The sequence below is a fragment of the Petromyzon marinus genome, chromosome 4 (genome assembly GCF_048934315.1).
Source record: "Petromyzon marinus isolate PM22_M1 ecotype Great Lakes invasive population chromosome 4, UKy_Petmar_22M1.pri1.0, whole genome shotgun sequence".
Classification (NCBI taxonomy): domain Eukaryota; kingdom Metazoa; phylum Chordata; class Hyperoartia; order Petromyzontiformes; family Petromyzontidae; genus Petromyzon; species Petromyzon marinus.
This window is the reverse complement of record NC_133670.1, coordinates 24,798,487-24,815,847: the sequence shown is the minus strand read 5'-3', so window position 1 is coordinate 24,815,847 and position 17,361 is coordinate 24,798,487. Positions and strand designations below refer to the sequence as shown.

The 17,361-nt window shown below is 54.6% G+C and overlaps 1 protein-coding gene across 5 annotated transcripts in view; it reads right to left on the bottom strand.

Annotated features, from left to right (window-relative positions):
* Nucleotides 1–131: 131 nt before the first annotated feature.
* LOC116938868 (uncharacterized) overlaps nucleotides 132–17,361 on the bottom strand; it is a 75,222-nt gene continuing 57,992 nt past the window's right edge. For 2 of the 5 annotated variants that reach the window (XM_076060326.1, XM_076060322.1), the window contains exon 2: nucleotides 132–7,036. In XM_076060326.1, coding sequence (XP_075916441.1) covers nucleotides 1,145–7,027 — 5,883 coding nt within the window. In that variant the 5' untranslated portion in view covers nucleotides 7,028–7,036 and the 3' untranslated portion in view covers nucleotides 132–1,144. Of the gene's footprint in view, nucleotides 8,780–9,405; nucleotides 9,650–17,361 lie in introns of those variants that run through there. The other 3 variants (XM_076060323.1, XM_076060325.1, XM_076060324.1) reach the window with 3 other exon arrangements.

The window sequence follows — 17,361 nt, the reverse complement described above, 5'->3', positions numbered from 1 at the left end:
GTGTGTCAGTGGAAGTGTCAGTGAAAGTGAGACTGAGTGTGCCAATGAAAGTGCCAGTGAGAGTGTGAGAGAGAGTGCTAGTGGAAGTGCCAGTGAGAGAGTGGATCCCAAATCAACCGACATCCGCGTCATAAAAAGAACCCATTCTCTTTAATTCAAATTTATCGCGCAGAGAGGGGAAAAAACAAACAAAACAAGAGTCAAGAATTGTAGCTTCTATCAAAACACCGAAATGAAACAATAACAAACAATAAATAACAAGGAGCTCAATTGAATCGCTTTTAAAGTGTAAAAAAGAAAACAATATCGCAAGCACACCAAACACAATTGTCATTGGCATTAATAAATTACGTAAAAAAATCATCATCATGATTATTATCATGATAATAATCATTATTACAATAAGAAAAAAATCAAGCACGCTGTTCTCGATTCGACAACACCAATGACCCGAGTCTGCCCGAAAGCGTCGCGGCTCCGGCGGGCCAACGTGGGGCACGGAACAGACTCAGTCGAGGCATCAATTGTAATGACGTAGGCACCGTGGATCAGTAGTTCATAGGTCAACCCTGATTTACACCGCAGTATGAAAACCCAAAAAGAAAAAAAAAACAGTCTCTGTGTTGCACCGTCATAACCACCACCACCATCATCTTCACCATCACTATCATCATCATCTTCACCATCATCATCATCGACGGTCCTCTCGCCCTGGTGCTATTCAAATAGTCACACGACGTAGAAGAAGAGAAAGTGTCTTCCTGTTCAAGCGTTGGTGACCCAGAGGTCAGCAGTAAAGTGGAAATTCCACATTCGCATGGCGGGCGGCCAGTCTCTCCCATGCTCCCCGACGATCGCTGCCGACTTTCCTGCAAAGTGGTGCTCACTTTCACGACCCTGCAGGGATGATTGGCCAAGCGACGCGACCCCCCCCCCGCCCCGTCGCTCGCCGAGATGATTCACGTCAAAAAACTCGCAACCTTCGCGATTGAGAGTCGAGCACCCAGACCACCGTGCAAATAATTACGCGCGTAGCCATTAATTAGTTCGTGACGCACATACGTCCACACATATATAAACAAAGCACCATGGACGTAGAGATGCGCGCTGGCTCGAGAGTCGCCGACCGCCACGGCTCCCCCCATCACGAGTCGAAGCGCCTGAACCTGTGGCTGGGGGGCAAAGGCAGCACAGCCCCCCCAAGGCGCCACCTCCACACGGGGTGGCCGCTGTGGCCGTGAGCGGCGGCGCCCCGAGAGCAGCTCACGGAGTAGGCGGGGCACAGGTCCCCGTCGGAGCCCACCACCAGCGACGCCGGGGACGCGAAATTCCCCATCAAGTCGAAGGCCCTCTTGCCCAGCGCCGCCGCAGTGGCCACTGCCGTCGCCGCGGCCGCCGCGGCCGCCGCGGCCGCCGTCGCTTTGCGCTTCCTCGGCGGCGGCGGCCCGGAGGAGCGCGTGGCTGGCGAGGAGGCCGCGGTGCACGGATCGGTCGCGTTCCCTGAGACGAGGCCGGCGGGGCCCGCCCTGTGCCTCGACGATCGCGTCTGCACCCGGTCTCCTCCTCTTCCTCCACTCCTCTCTACTCCACTCCTCTCTACTGCACTCCTCTCCCCTCCACTCCTCTCTACTCCACTCCTCTCTGCTCCACTCCTCTCTACTCCACTCCTCTCTGCTCCACTCCTCTCTACTCCACTCCTCTCTGCTCCACTCCTCCCTGCTCCACTCCTCCCTGCTCCACTCCTCTCTACTCCACTCCTCTCTGCTCCAATCCTCTCTGCTCCACTCCTCTCTGCTCCATTCCTCTCTACTCCATTCCTCTCTACTCCACTCCTCTCTGCTCCACTCCTCTCTACTCCACTCCTCTCTACTCCACTCCTCTCTACTCCACTCCTCTCTACTCCACTCCTCTCTACTCCACTCCTCTCTACTCCACTCCTCTCTACTCCACTCCTCTCTACTCCACTCCTCTCCGCTCCACTCCTCTCCGCTCCACTCCTCGCTACTCCATGCATCTCTGCTCCACTTCTCTCTGCTCCACTCCTCTCTACTCCATGCATCTCTGCTCCAATCCTCTTTGCTCCACTCCTCTCTACTCCACTCCTCTCTACTCCACTCCTCTTTGCTCCATGCCTCTCTGCTCCACTCCTCTCTACTCCACTCCTCTTTGCTCCACTCCTGACTTTGTGAGTGTTGTCTTCTCCAGCCCCATCTTGGTGGTTGCTGTGCTCACGGTTCCGGTCTTTCCGAGTCCTCTCTTCATCACGAATCGCTTCACGAGCACCGCCTCCACGGGCCCGACCTTCACTACCCCTGCCTCCACGAGCCCCGTCTCCTCGCCTCGCATCTCGTTGACTCGAATCTCCGCGATGGCCGTCCACGTCTTCCCGAGAATTTGTTTCGCGCTTGCTCTGTTCATGAGCCTTGTCTTTAGTCGCCCTGTGGTCGTGAGGTCTGCATTCGTGAGCCCTCTCTTCAACCTCCCTGTCTTCACGGCTCCCGTCTTGACGATACATCTCTTGCTGGGGTCGTGGTTCATGGGTCCCGGCATTACCGACGCTGCCTTCACGAGGCCGATATTCAGTAGTCCTACGCTTAAGATCCATACCTGTGTTAGCCCTGCCTTCACTACCCCTGCCTTCACTACCCCTGCCTTCACTAACCCTGCCTTCACTACCCCTGCCTTCACTACCCCTGCCTTCACTACCCCTCCCTTCACTAACCCTGCCTTCACTAACCCTGCCTTCACTAACCCTGCCTTCACTACCCCTGCCTTCACTACCCCTGCCTTCACTACCCCTGCCTTCACTAACCCTGCCTTCACTAACCCTGCCTTCACTAACCCTGCCTTCACTACCCCTGCCTTCACTACCCCTGCCTTCACTACCCCTGCCTTCACTAACCCTGCCTTCACTACCCCTACCTTCACTACCCCTGCCTTCACTACCCCTTCCTTCACTAACCCTGCCTTCACTAACCCTGCCTTCACTAACCCTGCCTTCACTACCCCTGCCTTCATTAACCCTACCTTCACTACTCCTGCCTTCACTACCCCTGCCTTCACTAACCCTGCCTTCACTAACCCTGCCTTCACTAACCCTGCCTTCACTACCCCTGCCTTCACTACCCCTGCCTTCACTAACCCTGCCTTCATTAACCCTACCTTCACTACCCCTGCCTTCACGACCCCTGCCTTCACTACCCCTGCCTTCACTAACCCTACCTTCACTACCCCTGCCTTCACTACCCCTACCATCACTACCCCTTCCTTCACTACCCCTGCCTTCACTACCCCTGCCTTCACTACCCATGCCTTCACTACCCCTTCCTTCACTACCCCTGCCTTCACTACCCCTGCCTTCACTACCCCTGCCTTCACTAACCCTACCTTCACTAACCCTACCTTCACTACCCCTGCCTTCACTAACCCTACCTTCACTACCCCTGCCTTCACTACCCCTGCCTTCACTACCCCTGCCTTCACTACCCCTGCCTTCACTACCTCTACCAACACGAGTTCTATCTTCCTGCGTCTGCCCTTTGCAACACTCGCCCGCTGGCTGCCTCCTCTTGCACGAGGTGCGTTCTCGTGCGCTTAAAGTGCGTGCAGGTCGCGTGCTCGCTTGCTTTGAGGTAGTCGAGGTGGCGGCATTACCGTGGCGACCACTACTACTACGACGACAACAACAACAACTGTTGCTGTGACAACATCTACTGAGGCTGTTGCTATCCTTGCTGCTGCTGCTGATTTCAGGCATCTTTGGGCTGTAGCGCATAGCTTGCGGATCGCCTCTGTTCGAGGTTTCCAGGGCCTTTGCCCCCTTGCTCCTCCTCCTCCTCTTCGGAGGTCGAGGTTGCGCTGCTCTCACGCACAGCCGACGTTCAACTTTATAATCGGCAGCAGCAGCAGCGACAGCAGGAGCAGAGGGAACAGCAACAGCAGTGACAGCAGCGGTGGCAGCAGCAGCGGTGACTAAATTAACAGCAGCATGGGCGACAGAGCCGGCCATAACGGCGACGGCTACATCGTCGCCATCGTCGTCACAAATGACAGCAGCTCTCCGCCTTTTCCGAGCAGCGCGTAGGACAGCGTGGCCATCAGCAACCCCTGCCGCTGTCGTCTTAATCAACAACAACGACGACGATGATGAAAGTGACGATGTCCATGATGATGCTAACGTCGTTGATGATGACGTCAATGATGATGATGATGTTGTTGTTGATGATGATGGCACTGATGATGGTGATGTTGTTGATGATGATAGCACTGATGATGATGTTGTTGTTGATGATGATGGCACTGATGATGATGATGTTGTTGTTGATGATGGCACTGATGATGATGATGTTGTTGTTGATGATGATGGCACTGATGATGATGATGTTGTTGTTGATGATGATGATGGCACTGATGATAACGATGTTGTTGTTGATGATGATGGCACTGATGATGATGATGTTGATGATGGCACTGATGATGATGATGTTGTTGTTGATGATGATGGCACTGATGATGATGATGATGACGATGTTGTTGTTGATGATGATGGCACTGATGATGGTAACGAGGAAGACCGCTGGAAGCTTCCCGCGTCTCTTCTGCTGCCGGACGGCCGCGACCTCCCGCGCGCGTTCCACTGCTGCTCGAGTCGCGTCCGACGCGGTGCGGATTTGACGGCGACTGCGATTCGCGCGCCCCCGCAGTCATCAGCAGCTCTCCGAGACATCTTCCGTAACTTCCGCTCATCAACTTCCTCCTCCTCATCATGCTCATCGCCACCGTTACCGTTCTTACGATCGTCATAATCGCCACCATGCTTCCGCTCATCACCACCACCACCACCATCATAATCCTTCTTGGTTACGCGACCAACAACACCGCCACCACCGTAATCCTTCTTCCGTTCGTCGGCAACGCCATCGAGATCCGCCCGCTCGCCACCGCGGAGCGAGCGGGCCAGGAAGCCGCAGCGCGGGCGCCCAGCGGCGGGGGGGACGTGGAGCAGGGGGGGGGCCGTGGGCCGCGCGTCGCCCCGCAGGAGGGCGTGGAAACTCGGGGCGGCGGTAGCGGCGCTGCGCTCCGCTACCTCCCCCCACACGCTTCCCCTGGGCCCCGCGGGGGACACAGCGAGACCCCCAAACAAGGGCTGCTGCTGCTGTTGTTGTTGTTGTTGTTGCTGAAACGCGCCCCCGCCGTAAGAGTTCCCAGCGCCGAGCGCCGCGGGGCCCGGGTGCCGGAATCGGATGCTCTGCATCGAGGCCCGACTCGAGGCCGAGTCGGAAGAGGCGGCGTCGATGTCGTTCTCATCATCATCGTCGTCGTCACTCGCCGATGTCGCCTCCGAGGTGGAGCAGAACGTGGAGTCATCCTCATCACCATCATCGCCCTCGTCATCATCATCATCATCGTCTTCTTCATCGTCGTCGTCGGCCTCGTTGTAATCGTAGTGGTAAACACGAGCATCGCCGCCGCCGCTGCTATCGTCGCCTTTTCGTTTGGCCGGTCTCACCCTCCTGCACCCCGCTCCTGCCGTCTCGCCTGGCTCGTTGTAATCGTAAACACGGTCGCCATCTAAACTTTCTTCCGCCGCAGCCTCCTCCTCGTCGTCGTCGTCATCATCATCATCATCACAGTAATCATCGTCATCATCATCGTCGGAGTCGGAGTCCGTCCCTGCGACGCTGCACGCATCGCGCGCGCCTCGCGCCGCCTGCCGCCCGCCGTGACCCCACGCCGCTGGGGCGCACGCGAGCGGCTGCCCTCTCTGCCGCGTTAATCCGGGAACAAAGGTTGCCACCTCGTCCACCTCCTCGGCGCGGTGGCGCTTCTTCTTCTGCTGCCGCTGCTGACTCGGCGCGTGCGCAACTTTGCCCGGCGGCGGATGCGCGAACGAGGAGGACGTCTCCACCACCACCTCGTCTGCCGCCGCCCTGCGCGACGAACCCGTCAGGCAGTAGCCGAGCGGCGCGCCAGCGGACGCCGCCGTGATCGTGCGTGCGCTCGGCATCACCATCATCATCGTCGTCGTCGTTGTCATCGACGCAGATGCCGACATCTGCACGACGGAGCGGTTCACGACGGCCACGGCGCCCCGCGCCGGTGACGTCGCCGCCGCCGCGGCCGCCACCGCTGCGAAGGAGGCGGAGGAGGAGGAGGAACTTGGAGCCGCGGAGCCGAGCAGCAGAGGCCGCCAGTCGAAGCCGCCGCCGCCGCATCCCGGCCAGGCCGCGTCCACGGTCGGGGGAACGCGCCGCGCGGAGAGCTTCGGGGGAGCGCGGTGGTGGTTGTGCTGCTGCGGGTGGTGGTGGTGGTGGTGGTTGTGCTGCTGCGGGTGGTGGTGCTGCTGCTGCTGGTGGTGGTGCTGGTGGTGGACGAGCAAGACGCCCCCTGCATCCTCACCGAGACGGTTCTCCTTCGCCGAGGAGTTTGAGTTGCAGTCGCTGAATGAGGTCGCGTCTTCGGCGGGGAGAGGTCGCGACCACCGCTGCTGCTGCTCGTGCTGCTGCTGTTGCTGCTGCTGCTGCTGTTGCTGCTTCTTCTGCTGCTGCTTCTGTTGGACTCTGCGCCTCTTAGTCCTGAGCACTCGCTCGGAGCGGCACGAGCGGTAGAGCGCCTCGACGTCCCTGCGCGAGATGAGCGTGCATTTGGCGGCGTGGAAGGCGATGGAGCGCATCTCCTTGAGCTCGCGCAGGCCCTGCAGGTCGCAGTAGTGCTTCGTCACGTTCAGGTGGTCCATGCGCTTGTGCACCGTGGTGCGCGGAATGTTCTTGAGCAGGTCGGTGAACACCTGCGACAAGGCGAACATCTGCGCGCCGCCGACCAGCAGGTAGCCCAGGCTCACTCCGTCCACGGACGCGAAGCCCGAACGAGGCAGACCCGTGGTGCCGTTGGGCCAGTGGAGGCCGCCACCAACACCACCACCACCTCCTCCACCTCCTCCTCCGTGTGGCCTCTTTATCGCGGCCGAGTATAGAGGTGGCTTTGAAGCGCCCAGAGGAGAGGCGCTCAATATAGTAGTGTTCGCCATGCAGCGCTTCTGCAACGAAATATGCGCAGGTGAGTGTGTGTGTGTGTGTAGCGTACCGGGTGAGGTGTGTAAACGTCGCCACTGGGGAGACAAAGGCGGCCGGGCGTGGTGCTGGCCACCCACCCCCTCGTGTGCCGTTCCGGTCTTCGTAGGTGCTCGCTAACAGCACTTGCCCCTACAGTCTGTTACAGGCTATACGGGGGATCTTTGTTTTGTGTGTGTGAGAACGTGTGTGTGTGTGTGTGAGAACGTGTGTGTGTGTGAGAACGTGTGTGTATGTGTGTGAGAACGTGTGTGTGTGAGAACGTGTCTGTGTGTGTGTGTGAGAACGTGTGTGTGTGTAAGAACGTGTGTGTGTGAGAACGTGTGTGTGTGAGAACGTGTGTGTGTGTGTGTGAGAACGTGTCTGTGTGTGTGTGAGAACGTGTGTGTGTGCACGTGCAATGAAGCACACACCTGTACGCAAATGCGGGCAATTGTAAATACAGTCGTGCAGGTACTGCACACGCGGGCAATCGTAGCCTCGCACAATGGCACACACGAATATGTCATGCCAGACACATTCTCGGGCGTCGAGCACAATCACCACCTTCATTATACACAAAGATCCCCCGTAGAGCCTACACGGACTTTTGGGGCAAGTGCTGGTGGCGAGCACCTCTCATGACCACACGTATACAACCAAACGCTGGCATGCATTCACCATCACGTACACACAGACACGTGCGAAAATATAACAATCAAATACCAGCTCTTGTAATCACACACTCGCTCAAGCAATCAGACCCCACTCTCCCATACAATCACATACACACATAGATATACACACTCCCATACAAGACAAAAGAGAAAATCCACCGTATCGCCTTAACAGGCTGTTGGGGCAAGTGCTGTTAACGAGCACCTATGCCGGCCGCCTTTGTCTCCCCAGTGGCGATGTTTACACACCGCACCAGGTAGTTATTTGAGACTGAGTCGATCTAAGGGAGACCCAGGACCGGTTCAGCTAATCCTCAATGGTGTTGGTAGCCGTGAGCGGGAATCGAACTCGGGTGGCCGGGTTCGTAGCGCAGCGCGCTCACCGCTACACTGCCGCTCCCTATACAACCACACACACACATACACTTCCATACAATCACAAACACACACTCCCATGCAATCCCTCTCACACACACACATACACTCCCATACAATCACACACACTCCCATACAATCCCTCTCACACACACACACTCCCATACAATCCCTCTCACACACATACACTCCCATACAATCCCTCTCACACACACACCGTTAACAATCACACGCACGCTCTCACTACAGTGGCATACACACGCACAGACACGCACAGACACGCACGCGGCAAAGACGCGGCACATCAAACGCCGACTACACTCGCCTCCTTTGTGTTATTTAAACCATCGTAACGGCAACTGAAACATACGATTACAATTAATCCGCACTAGCGTCATTGTTTTAATATCGCTGCTGCTGATGCTGCTTGCAAGGACAACAATACACCTCCCCGCATTCACTTGAATCGCTCCAGCACCCCGCCCGCTCTCCCCTTTGTCAATCCACCGCTGGATGGATGGACGCCTCTCCACGCCGCCGTGTGTCGTGGACACGTAGCATTCGTTTGACCATACTTCACCGCGCTGGTCAGTCGGTCAGAGTTGTGCAGGCGGCACGCCGGTTCAGACAAGACGATCACTCGCCGCTGGCATCTCGAGCCGTGACCGGCATGGGTTGCTGGGTGGGGAGGGGTGGTCGGTCCGAGGTGGCCGGTGTCGTCATCACGCAAAATCAGGCGAAATAGAAATACAGAGAGACACAGACAGAGACACAGACAGAGAGAGACAGACAGAGAGACACACACAGACAGAGAGAGAGACATAGACAGAGAGACACAGAAAGAGACACACAGAGACACAGAGAGAGACACAGACAGAGACACAGACAGACACACAGACAGAGAGAGACAGAGAGAGAGACACAGACAGAGAGAGACAGAGAGAGAGACACAGACAGAGAGAGACACAGACAGAGAGAGACACAGACAGAGACACAGATAGACAGAGACACAGACAGAGAGAGACACACAGAGAGACAGAGAGAGACACACACAGAGAGACAGACAGAGAGAGAGAGACACAGACAGAGAGACAGACAGAGAGAGAGAGACACAGACAGACAGACAAAGAGAGACACAGAGAGAGACACACAGACAAGAGATATATACAGAGAGAGAGAGAGAGACACAGACAGGGAGACAGACAGAGAGGGAGACAGACAGAGAGAGAGAGACACAGAGAGAGCGACACACGGACAGAGTGAGCGAGACAGACAGAGCGAGAGAGCCCCCTTCACCCACATACCTCCACATTCACCCGAATCCGAGCAGCGGCAGACGCGAGTCGCTTGCGACTGCGAGCGACGTTGCTCCCGGTTGACGCAACCGAGACGTTCGCGCATGGGTGAAACTTTAAGTTGCTGCTGCCACTGGCGATGAGTCGCGTGGATGCGGCGGGGGCGGCGGCGGCGGCCCCGGCCGGCGCGCCTCGTTGTGCGACTGGCACGAGGCGTGCAGGCGCGGCTACTGAGGCCGCTCCTCGCGAACCACCTTCGGCAATTAATTTCATTGAGACGCGCTCTGATTGGACGGCGCAGACAGGTCACGGAGAGGAACCCCCACCACAAACCCCCTCCTCCCTCCTCCTCGTCCCCCCACCACCACCACCATCGCTCTCTCCCTCTTCCACCCCCCCCCTCCTCTCCTCCACCGACCGCCCCTGGCCCCCTATTCCATTCCCCCATCGTTCTTCCAGCCACCCAGGCATCGTCCCTCCTGCCCCCTTCTCTCGCTCATACACGCGACTCGACCATCACAATGCCCACCTCTCTTCATCCAACAAACGATCCCACGGTACAGCCTTTAACAGACTTCTGGGACAAGTGCTATCCGCGAGCACCTATGAAGGCCAGCACACACACACGCACGCGTGTGTGTGTGTGTGTGCTGGCCACACACCCCTTCGTGTGCCGTGCCGGCCTTCATTGGTGCTGCTATTCACGAACAGCACTTGCCCCAACACTCTGTTAAAGGCTATAAGGGGGATCTTTGTCTTTGTGTACACACGCACGCACAAACCCGCGCCGCTTTCCTCCCCCTCCCCGCACCCTACCCCCCATGACCCCCCCCCCCCCACACACACAGAGATTTGCATGACGCCGCAGGTCGCCTTATCTCTAGGAAAGTCAATCAACGTGCAGAGACAGTCGGCAATTTAAGTAACGAGTCGAAGGTTGTGCGGGTGTCGACGTTGTCCGTGCACGCCGGCCAGGAGCGACGGCGCGTCGCTCAGCGCTGCGCCGCGAACCCGCAGACACCCGAGTTCGATTCCCGTTCACGGCCACCAACACCAGCGGGGGGAGGGGAGGGGAGGGGGGGGGGCGACAATTATTCTGAACCGGGTCCTGGGTCTCGCCTAGGTCGACTCAGTCTCAAAATGAGTGCCTGGCGGGATGCGTGGTTGACGCGTAAACGTCGTCACTGGCGAGACAAAGGCGGCCGGGCTCAGGCTCCCCGGGGAGGGATATCTGTCTGTATGGGGAATAACAGCAACATCAGGCGTCGCCTCCTGCTGCTGCATGCGATCTCAACCGAGCCCGTCGCGATTTCATTGCAATCTTTATTTTTTTACGGCGGCGTGACCCACCGCCAAAGCGGGAGATTCCCAGCAGTCGCTTTATTTAGTCGACGTGGGAGTTCGCAGCCGGAGATCGTGACAGAGAAAGAGAGAGACAGGGGAGAGAGAGACAGGGGAGAGAGAGACAGGGGAGAGAGAGAGGAGAGAGAGAGAGACAGGGGAGAGAGAGACAGGGGGGAGAGAGAGAGAGACAGGGGAGAGAGAGAGGAGAGAGAGAGAGGGAGATTTCCTTCCGCGCAGAGATGGAGCGAGCGACATTTCGCCTCGGTTGTGCCATGCTCTTGGGTGTCGTCGAGTCGAGAGATCGCGAGGGATGGCGACGGCCCTGGGGAGGCGTTCTTCGTCCAGCAGTGGATCGAGCATGATGGTTGCTTGGTGTGGGCGAACAGATGTGTGTGCTTGTGCGTGTGTCGACAGGGCGGCCCAAAAGTCAGGACACGGGGTTATTTTATTTTCTTTTAACACCGGTTTAACAAAAAAATTCAGAAACATTTTCAAGTTTATATTTTATCTATTATAACTATCGATCGTTTGCGTTCGTTTTCGTGTGAGGTTTATAAATGGAGAGACGACTCACTAAAGACGAACGGGTTCAATTCGTTTTTAATGTACGCTAAAGAAGGCAGCTGTAATCTTAAAAAAGGGTGTCTTTAATTAATTTAAATTAATTTCCAATGTTATTGATAATCAGTTTGAGCGTGTGTTCAAATAAAAGAAATAACCCGATGTGATTTGTTAAAATAAATATAACCCTGTGTCTTGACTTTTGGGCCGCCCTGTATGTGTATACATTATGTATACAAAGACAAAGATCCCCGTATAGCCTTAATAGACTGTTGGGGCAAGTACTGTTCACGAGCACCTATGAAGGGCAGAACGGCACACGTGGGGGTGGGTAGCCAGCAACCACGCCCGGCCGCCTTTGTCTCCCGAGTGGCGATGTTTATGCACCGCACCAGGTACTCATTTGAGGTCGAGTCGACCTAGGGGAGGCCCAAGACCGGTTCAGAGATAATCGTCACCGGTGTTGGCCGTTTGCGGGAATCGAATTCGGGTCGCCGGTTTCGTAGTGCAGCGCGCTAACCGCTACACTACCGCTCCCCATTATGTATATACGTACACACACATATATAGGATTGTGTATACCTGTACGAGTATACCTCGCATGCGTTCGTGTACACGAACAGATTTGATTCCCAAGAAGGGCGAGCGCCCTCTGAACTTGTCCTGGCCACACACTCCCTTAACCAAGCTGACAATGACCCACGTGGTGAAGTATGGTCAAACACCCCCCCCCTTCACCAACTCCACCACCCCATGACCGGCACGGCGTTAGTGGAGGCATTTATTCATTGGGATTGACAAAGGGGGCTGTACATTATTTATTCACACAAAACAGCAGCGGTCACACTCTGTGTATGCGAGGTGTTACTGTGTGCGGCGTGCGTGTGTATGTGAACCATTGGCTCCGTTGGTTGTCAGTGTTCCATAAATATCTTTAAAAAAAACTAAATACGGAAGGTTTCGCAGAACGAGCACCGGTAGAGTCCGTCGCCGATGTCTGTAACTGCGTCGTGAGCAATATCATTGCGAAAGACATCGACAGGACGCAGCAGGCACGGGGACGAATACATAGACAACACGGACAACACAGACAACATAGACAATACAGATAACATAGACAACACAGACAACATAGAAATACAGATAACATAGACAACACAGACAACACAGACAACATAGACAATACAGACAACACAGATAACATAGACAACACAGACAACACAGACAACATAGACAATACAGATAACATAGACAACACAGACAACACAGATAACATAGACAACACAGACAACATAGACAACACAGACAACACAGATAACATAGACAATACAGATAACATAGACAACACAGACAACATAGACAATACAGATAACATAGACAACACAGACAACATAGACAACACAGACAACATAGACAACACAGACAACACAGACAACACGGACAACACAGACAACACGGACAATACAGACAACACAGACAACATAGACAACACAGACAATACAGACAACATAGACAATACAGATAACATAGACAACACAGACAACACAGACGATACAGACAACATAGACAATACAGATAACATAGACAACACAGACAACACAGACACCACAGACAACACAGACAACATAGACAACACAGACAACACAGACAACATAGACAACACAGACAATACAGACAACACAGACAATACAGACAACACAGACAACACAGACAATACAGACAACATAGACAATACAGAAAACACAGACAACATAGACAACATAGACAACATAGACAACACAGACAACACAGACAACTTAGACTACATAGACAACACAGACCCAGACAACATAGACAACACAGACAACATAGACACAGACAACACAAACAACATAGACACAGACAACACAGACAACACAGACAACATAGACAACACAGACACAGACACCACAGACAACACAGACAACACAGACAACACAGACAATACAGACAACACAGACAACATAGACAACACAGACACCATAGACAACATAGACAACAGACAACACAGACAACACAGACAGCACAAACAACACAGACAACACAGACAACACAGACAACATAGACAACACAGACACAGACGACACAGACAACACAGACAACACAGACAACATAGACAATACAGACAACACAGACAATACAGACAACATAGACAACACAGACAACATAGACTATACAGACAACACAGACAACACAGACACAGACAACACAGACAACACAGTCTCCAAGGTTAAAAACCAATCCCACCGAGGTCCATCATCCCCCGCCTGCCTTGCGGGTTTTATTTTTTTTATTAGAAACATTTCCAGGCCGCATTTTGTTTTGAAGCAGACGGATGCACGGTATTCAACTTCCACCCCCCACCACGCCGAGTCTCATCAGCAGGGCTGCTGTTAAATACGTAGCGGCCCGCTCGATGCTGCTGATGTTATAGACAAGAGCCCCCCAGCACCACCACCACCACCTACACCGTGGGCCCCCCCCCCCGCCCCTACATCACGCCCGCACGCATTCGTTGTCGCTAAAAGAGCAGAGGAGGAAACGCAGCGCGCATCTTGGCACAGACCCCCGACGGCGAAGTCGTTCAAACGCGCGTCCCCTTCCGTTCGGCATCGCACAGCGAGTGGTGTGTGTACGGGGGGAGGGGAGTGCTGTTAGCGAGCACACATTAACACCGCTACGGCGCAGTGGGTGGTGGTGGTGGTGGTGGTGTTGGAACCACAACGTGGTACAAGACCCGACCGTCGGCCTTTGTCTCAAAATGCAGTTTGTGATGTGTATTCATATCCCGGCAACACCAGCCCGCCAGCCAGCAACCACCACCACCACTGCCATCACTGTACTCGGTGATATTCGTGTGTAGGCGAGTCGGTCTGCGAGAGAGAGGCACAACATAGCGGCGTTGTTTGTATTTGGACCCCCCCCACCCCCGCCATCTCTCCCTCTCTCTCTCGCCACCCCCACACGACCAGGAGTCGAACTCAGGTTGGCCGGGGGGTCGCAGCGACGCAAGTAGGCGCAACTCGTTGGGCAACCACCGACTCGTACACAACAGCGCACGCGTGGGTAGTTGTTGTTAAGTAGAGGGTGATGAATACTTACACAGACAACAACACAAACAACAACAAATCCGAGAGAGAGACCCCCCGCACGCGCACTGCAGCGAGGGGATGCGATTCCACAGTTTGTGTTCGTGGTGTTCGTGGGCACGTGGCCATGAATCATCGAATCTTATTCTTTTCGCGTTCTGACGATCACGATAACGGGGATCACTTCGGAGCGAGCGAGGATCGGTGATTTTGGTTGTTGTTGTTGCAGACGATTTGTTCACGTCAATCCACTATGAAGACAACAACTAGAACATCTGGAGTGGAAACAGTGGGAACGGTCGCGATGATGATGATGATAATTATAATAATCGAATCGTGATAATTCATCGAAACCACTGGATGGGGATTAGGGATGAAGGGAGGGGTGAATCGCTAAATGAGTGGCCTATAGACTTGGTGACTCCCCTCATGCAGCAGCGGATTGACATGTTAGTGTACGTGTCTTTATCATGTATGTGTGGAGCGGTGGCGCTGTGGTTAGCGCGCTGCGCTGCGATCCCGGCTACCCGAGTTCTATTCCCGCCACCGGAGAGACAAAGGCGGCCGAGGGTGGTGCTGGCCACCCACCCCCTCGTGTGCCACAGTCTTGGCCTTCACAGGCGCTGCTCGCCCACAGCACGTGCCCCCCACGGCCTGGCAAGGCTACACGGGCCATTTCTGTCTCTCTCGTGGCGATGTTTACACATCGCACCAGGTACTAAATTGAGGCTGAGTTGACCTAGGGGAGACCTAGAACCGGTTCAGATAATTGCCACTGGTGTTGGTGGCCGTGGGCGAGAATCGAACTCGGGATCCGCCAGCCCACGTCGCTTTCGTAGCGCGCTAACCGCTGCGCCACCGCTCCCACGTACACAGCCTCACCAGCACCCCCCCGCCCCGTGCACGGCGCAAACCGTGACCGCACGCCACTCGTTTACTTGCCCGGCCGCCTTTGTTTTTTTGCTAAACGAGGGCCGGGTGCCGCGAGCCGCTCACGTGTAAAGACATTGAAGGGGTCTGCTGGCGACGCACACGAGGTCGACAGGCAGGAGGCAGGGGGACACGCGTGGTGGTGGTGCCATCCCCGCAGCCACCGTCCGGCGATGCACGCGCAGCCTCTCCGATGCGGCCACAAAGGGCGCGCGGGACGCGCTTTGTTGCAGAATGAAACGCAGTGGCGATGTGGTGTGCCGGGTCGCCCCCTCGTCCTAACGAGGCAACGTGTGTGTGTGTGTGTCTTGCTGCCTACACGTGCGCGTGTGTCCATTGCGTGTGTGAGTCTGTCTGTGGACAACCATCCACCCTCTGGTGTGCCGTGCTGGTCTTCATGGGCGCTTGCTTACAGCGCTTGCTTGCCCCCAACAGTCTGTTAAGGCTATACGGGGGATCTTTGTCTGTCTTGCATGTGTATTTAGTGAATCTGTCTATGTGTGCCTATGCATGAGTCTGTATCTAATGTGTGTGTGTGTCTATGCATGCGTGAGTCTGTCTATGATGCGTGAGTCTGTCTATAGGTGAGAACATCTCTTTATGTCTGTGTGTGTATGTATGTGCGTGCGAGTCTGCTGTGCCGGCCTTCATAGGTGCTCACTAACAGCACTTGCCCCAACAGTTTGTTCGGGCTACACAGGGGATCTTTGTGTTTGTGACTATATAAGGCCTGCGCCTGTGTGCGAGAGTGTGTCTTTGTGTGTGGTGAGTGTCTGCATGTGTGCGTGTGTATAGAGTGTGCGTGCGTGTATATATAGTGTGTCTATGCATGTGCGAGTGTATGAGGTGTATATGTGTGTGTGCTTGTGACTACCAATTCGTTTTGGTGGGTATCTATGTATGTGTGTTTGAGTACACAAGAGAGACAAAGGCGGCCGGGAGTAGTACTGGTCACTGACCCTCCTCGTGTGCCACAATGCCGGCCTTCATAGGTGCTCGCGAACAACACTTGCCCCTACAGTCTGTTACGGCTATACGGGGGATCTTTGTGTGTACAAAAACACGTGAGTCCCCATGTGCCTGTGTGTGTACAACACCACATGTCTCCATGTGTGTGAGTGTACAACACACGTGTGTCTCTAGGTGTGTGTGTGTGTACAACACACGTGTGTCTCTAGGTGTGTGTGTGTGTACAACACACGTGTGTCTATGTGTGTGTGTGTGTACAACACATGTGTGTCTCCGTGTGTGTGTGTGTACAACACGTGTGTCTCCGTGTGTGTGAGTGTACAACACACGTGTGTCTCTAGGTGTGTGTGTACAACACACGTGTGTCTCTAGGTGTGTGTGTGTGTACAACACACGTGTGTCTATGTGTGTGTGTGTGTACAACACACGTGTGTCTCTATGTGTGTGTGTACAACACACGTGTGTCTCTAGGTGTGTGTGTGTGTACAACACACGTGTGTCTATGTGTGTGTGTGTGTACAACACACGTGTGTCTCCGTGTGTGTGTGTGTACAACAACACGTGTGCCTCCATGTGTGTGAGTGTACAACAACACGTGTGTCTCCATGTGTGTGTGTGTACACCACACGTGTCTGTGTGTGTGTACAACACACGTGTGTCTCCATGTGTGTGTGTGTACAACACGTGTGTCTCCATGTGTGTGTTCGCAAATATTGCGTGTTTTTGTTCTGTCGAATGCTTCCGTGCATTTCCAAGTGTGGGGTAAATCTACGAATTGTGTTGGGATGTGTTGGGATTTACAATTATGTATATATGTACATATTGTTAATGGGCGTGTGTACGATTATGTTCGGCATGCGTGCGTTTGTATATATATACCATGTGTGTATAATAGTTTATATGTGTGCACGTGTATGCGTGAGTGTGTATATATATAATTATGCATTATACATTATGTGTTTGCAAATGTGTGTGGGTGAGTCTTTGCACGGCTGCCGGGTCGGTCTTCATTGCTGCAAGCTGGCAGCACTTGCCCCGACGGTCCGTTGCGTCT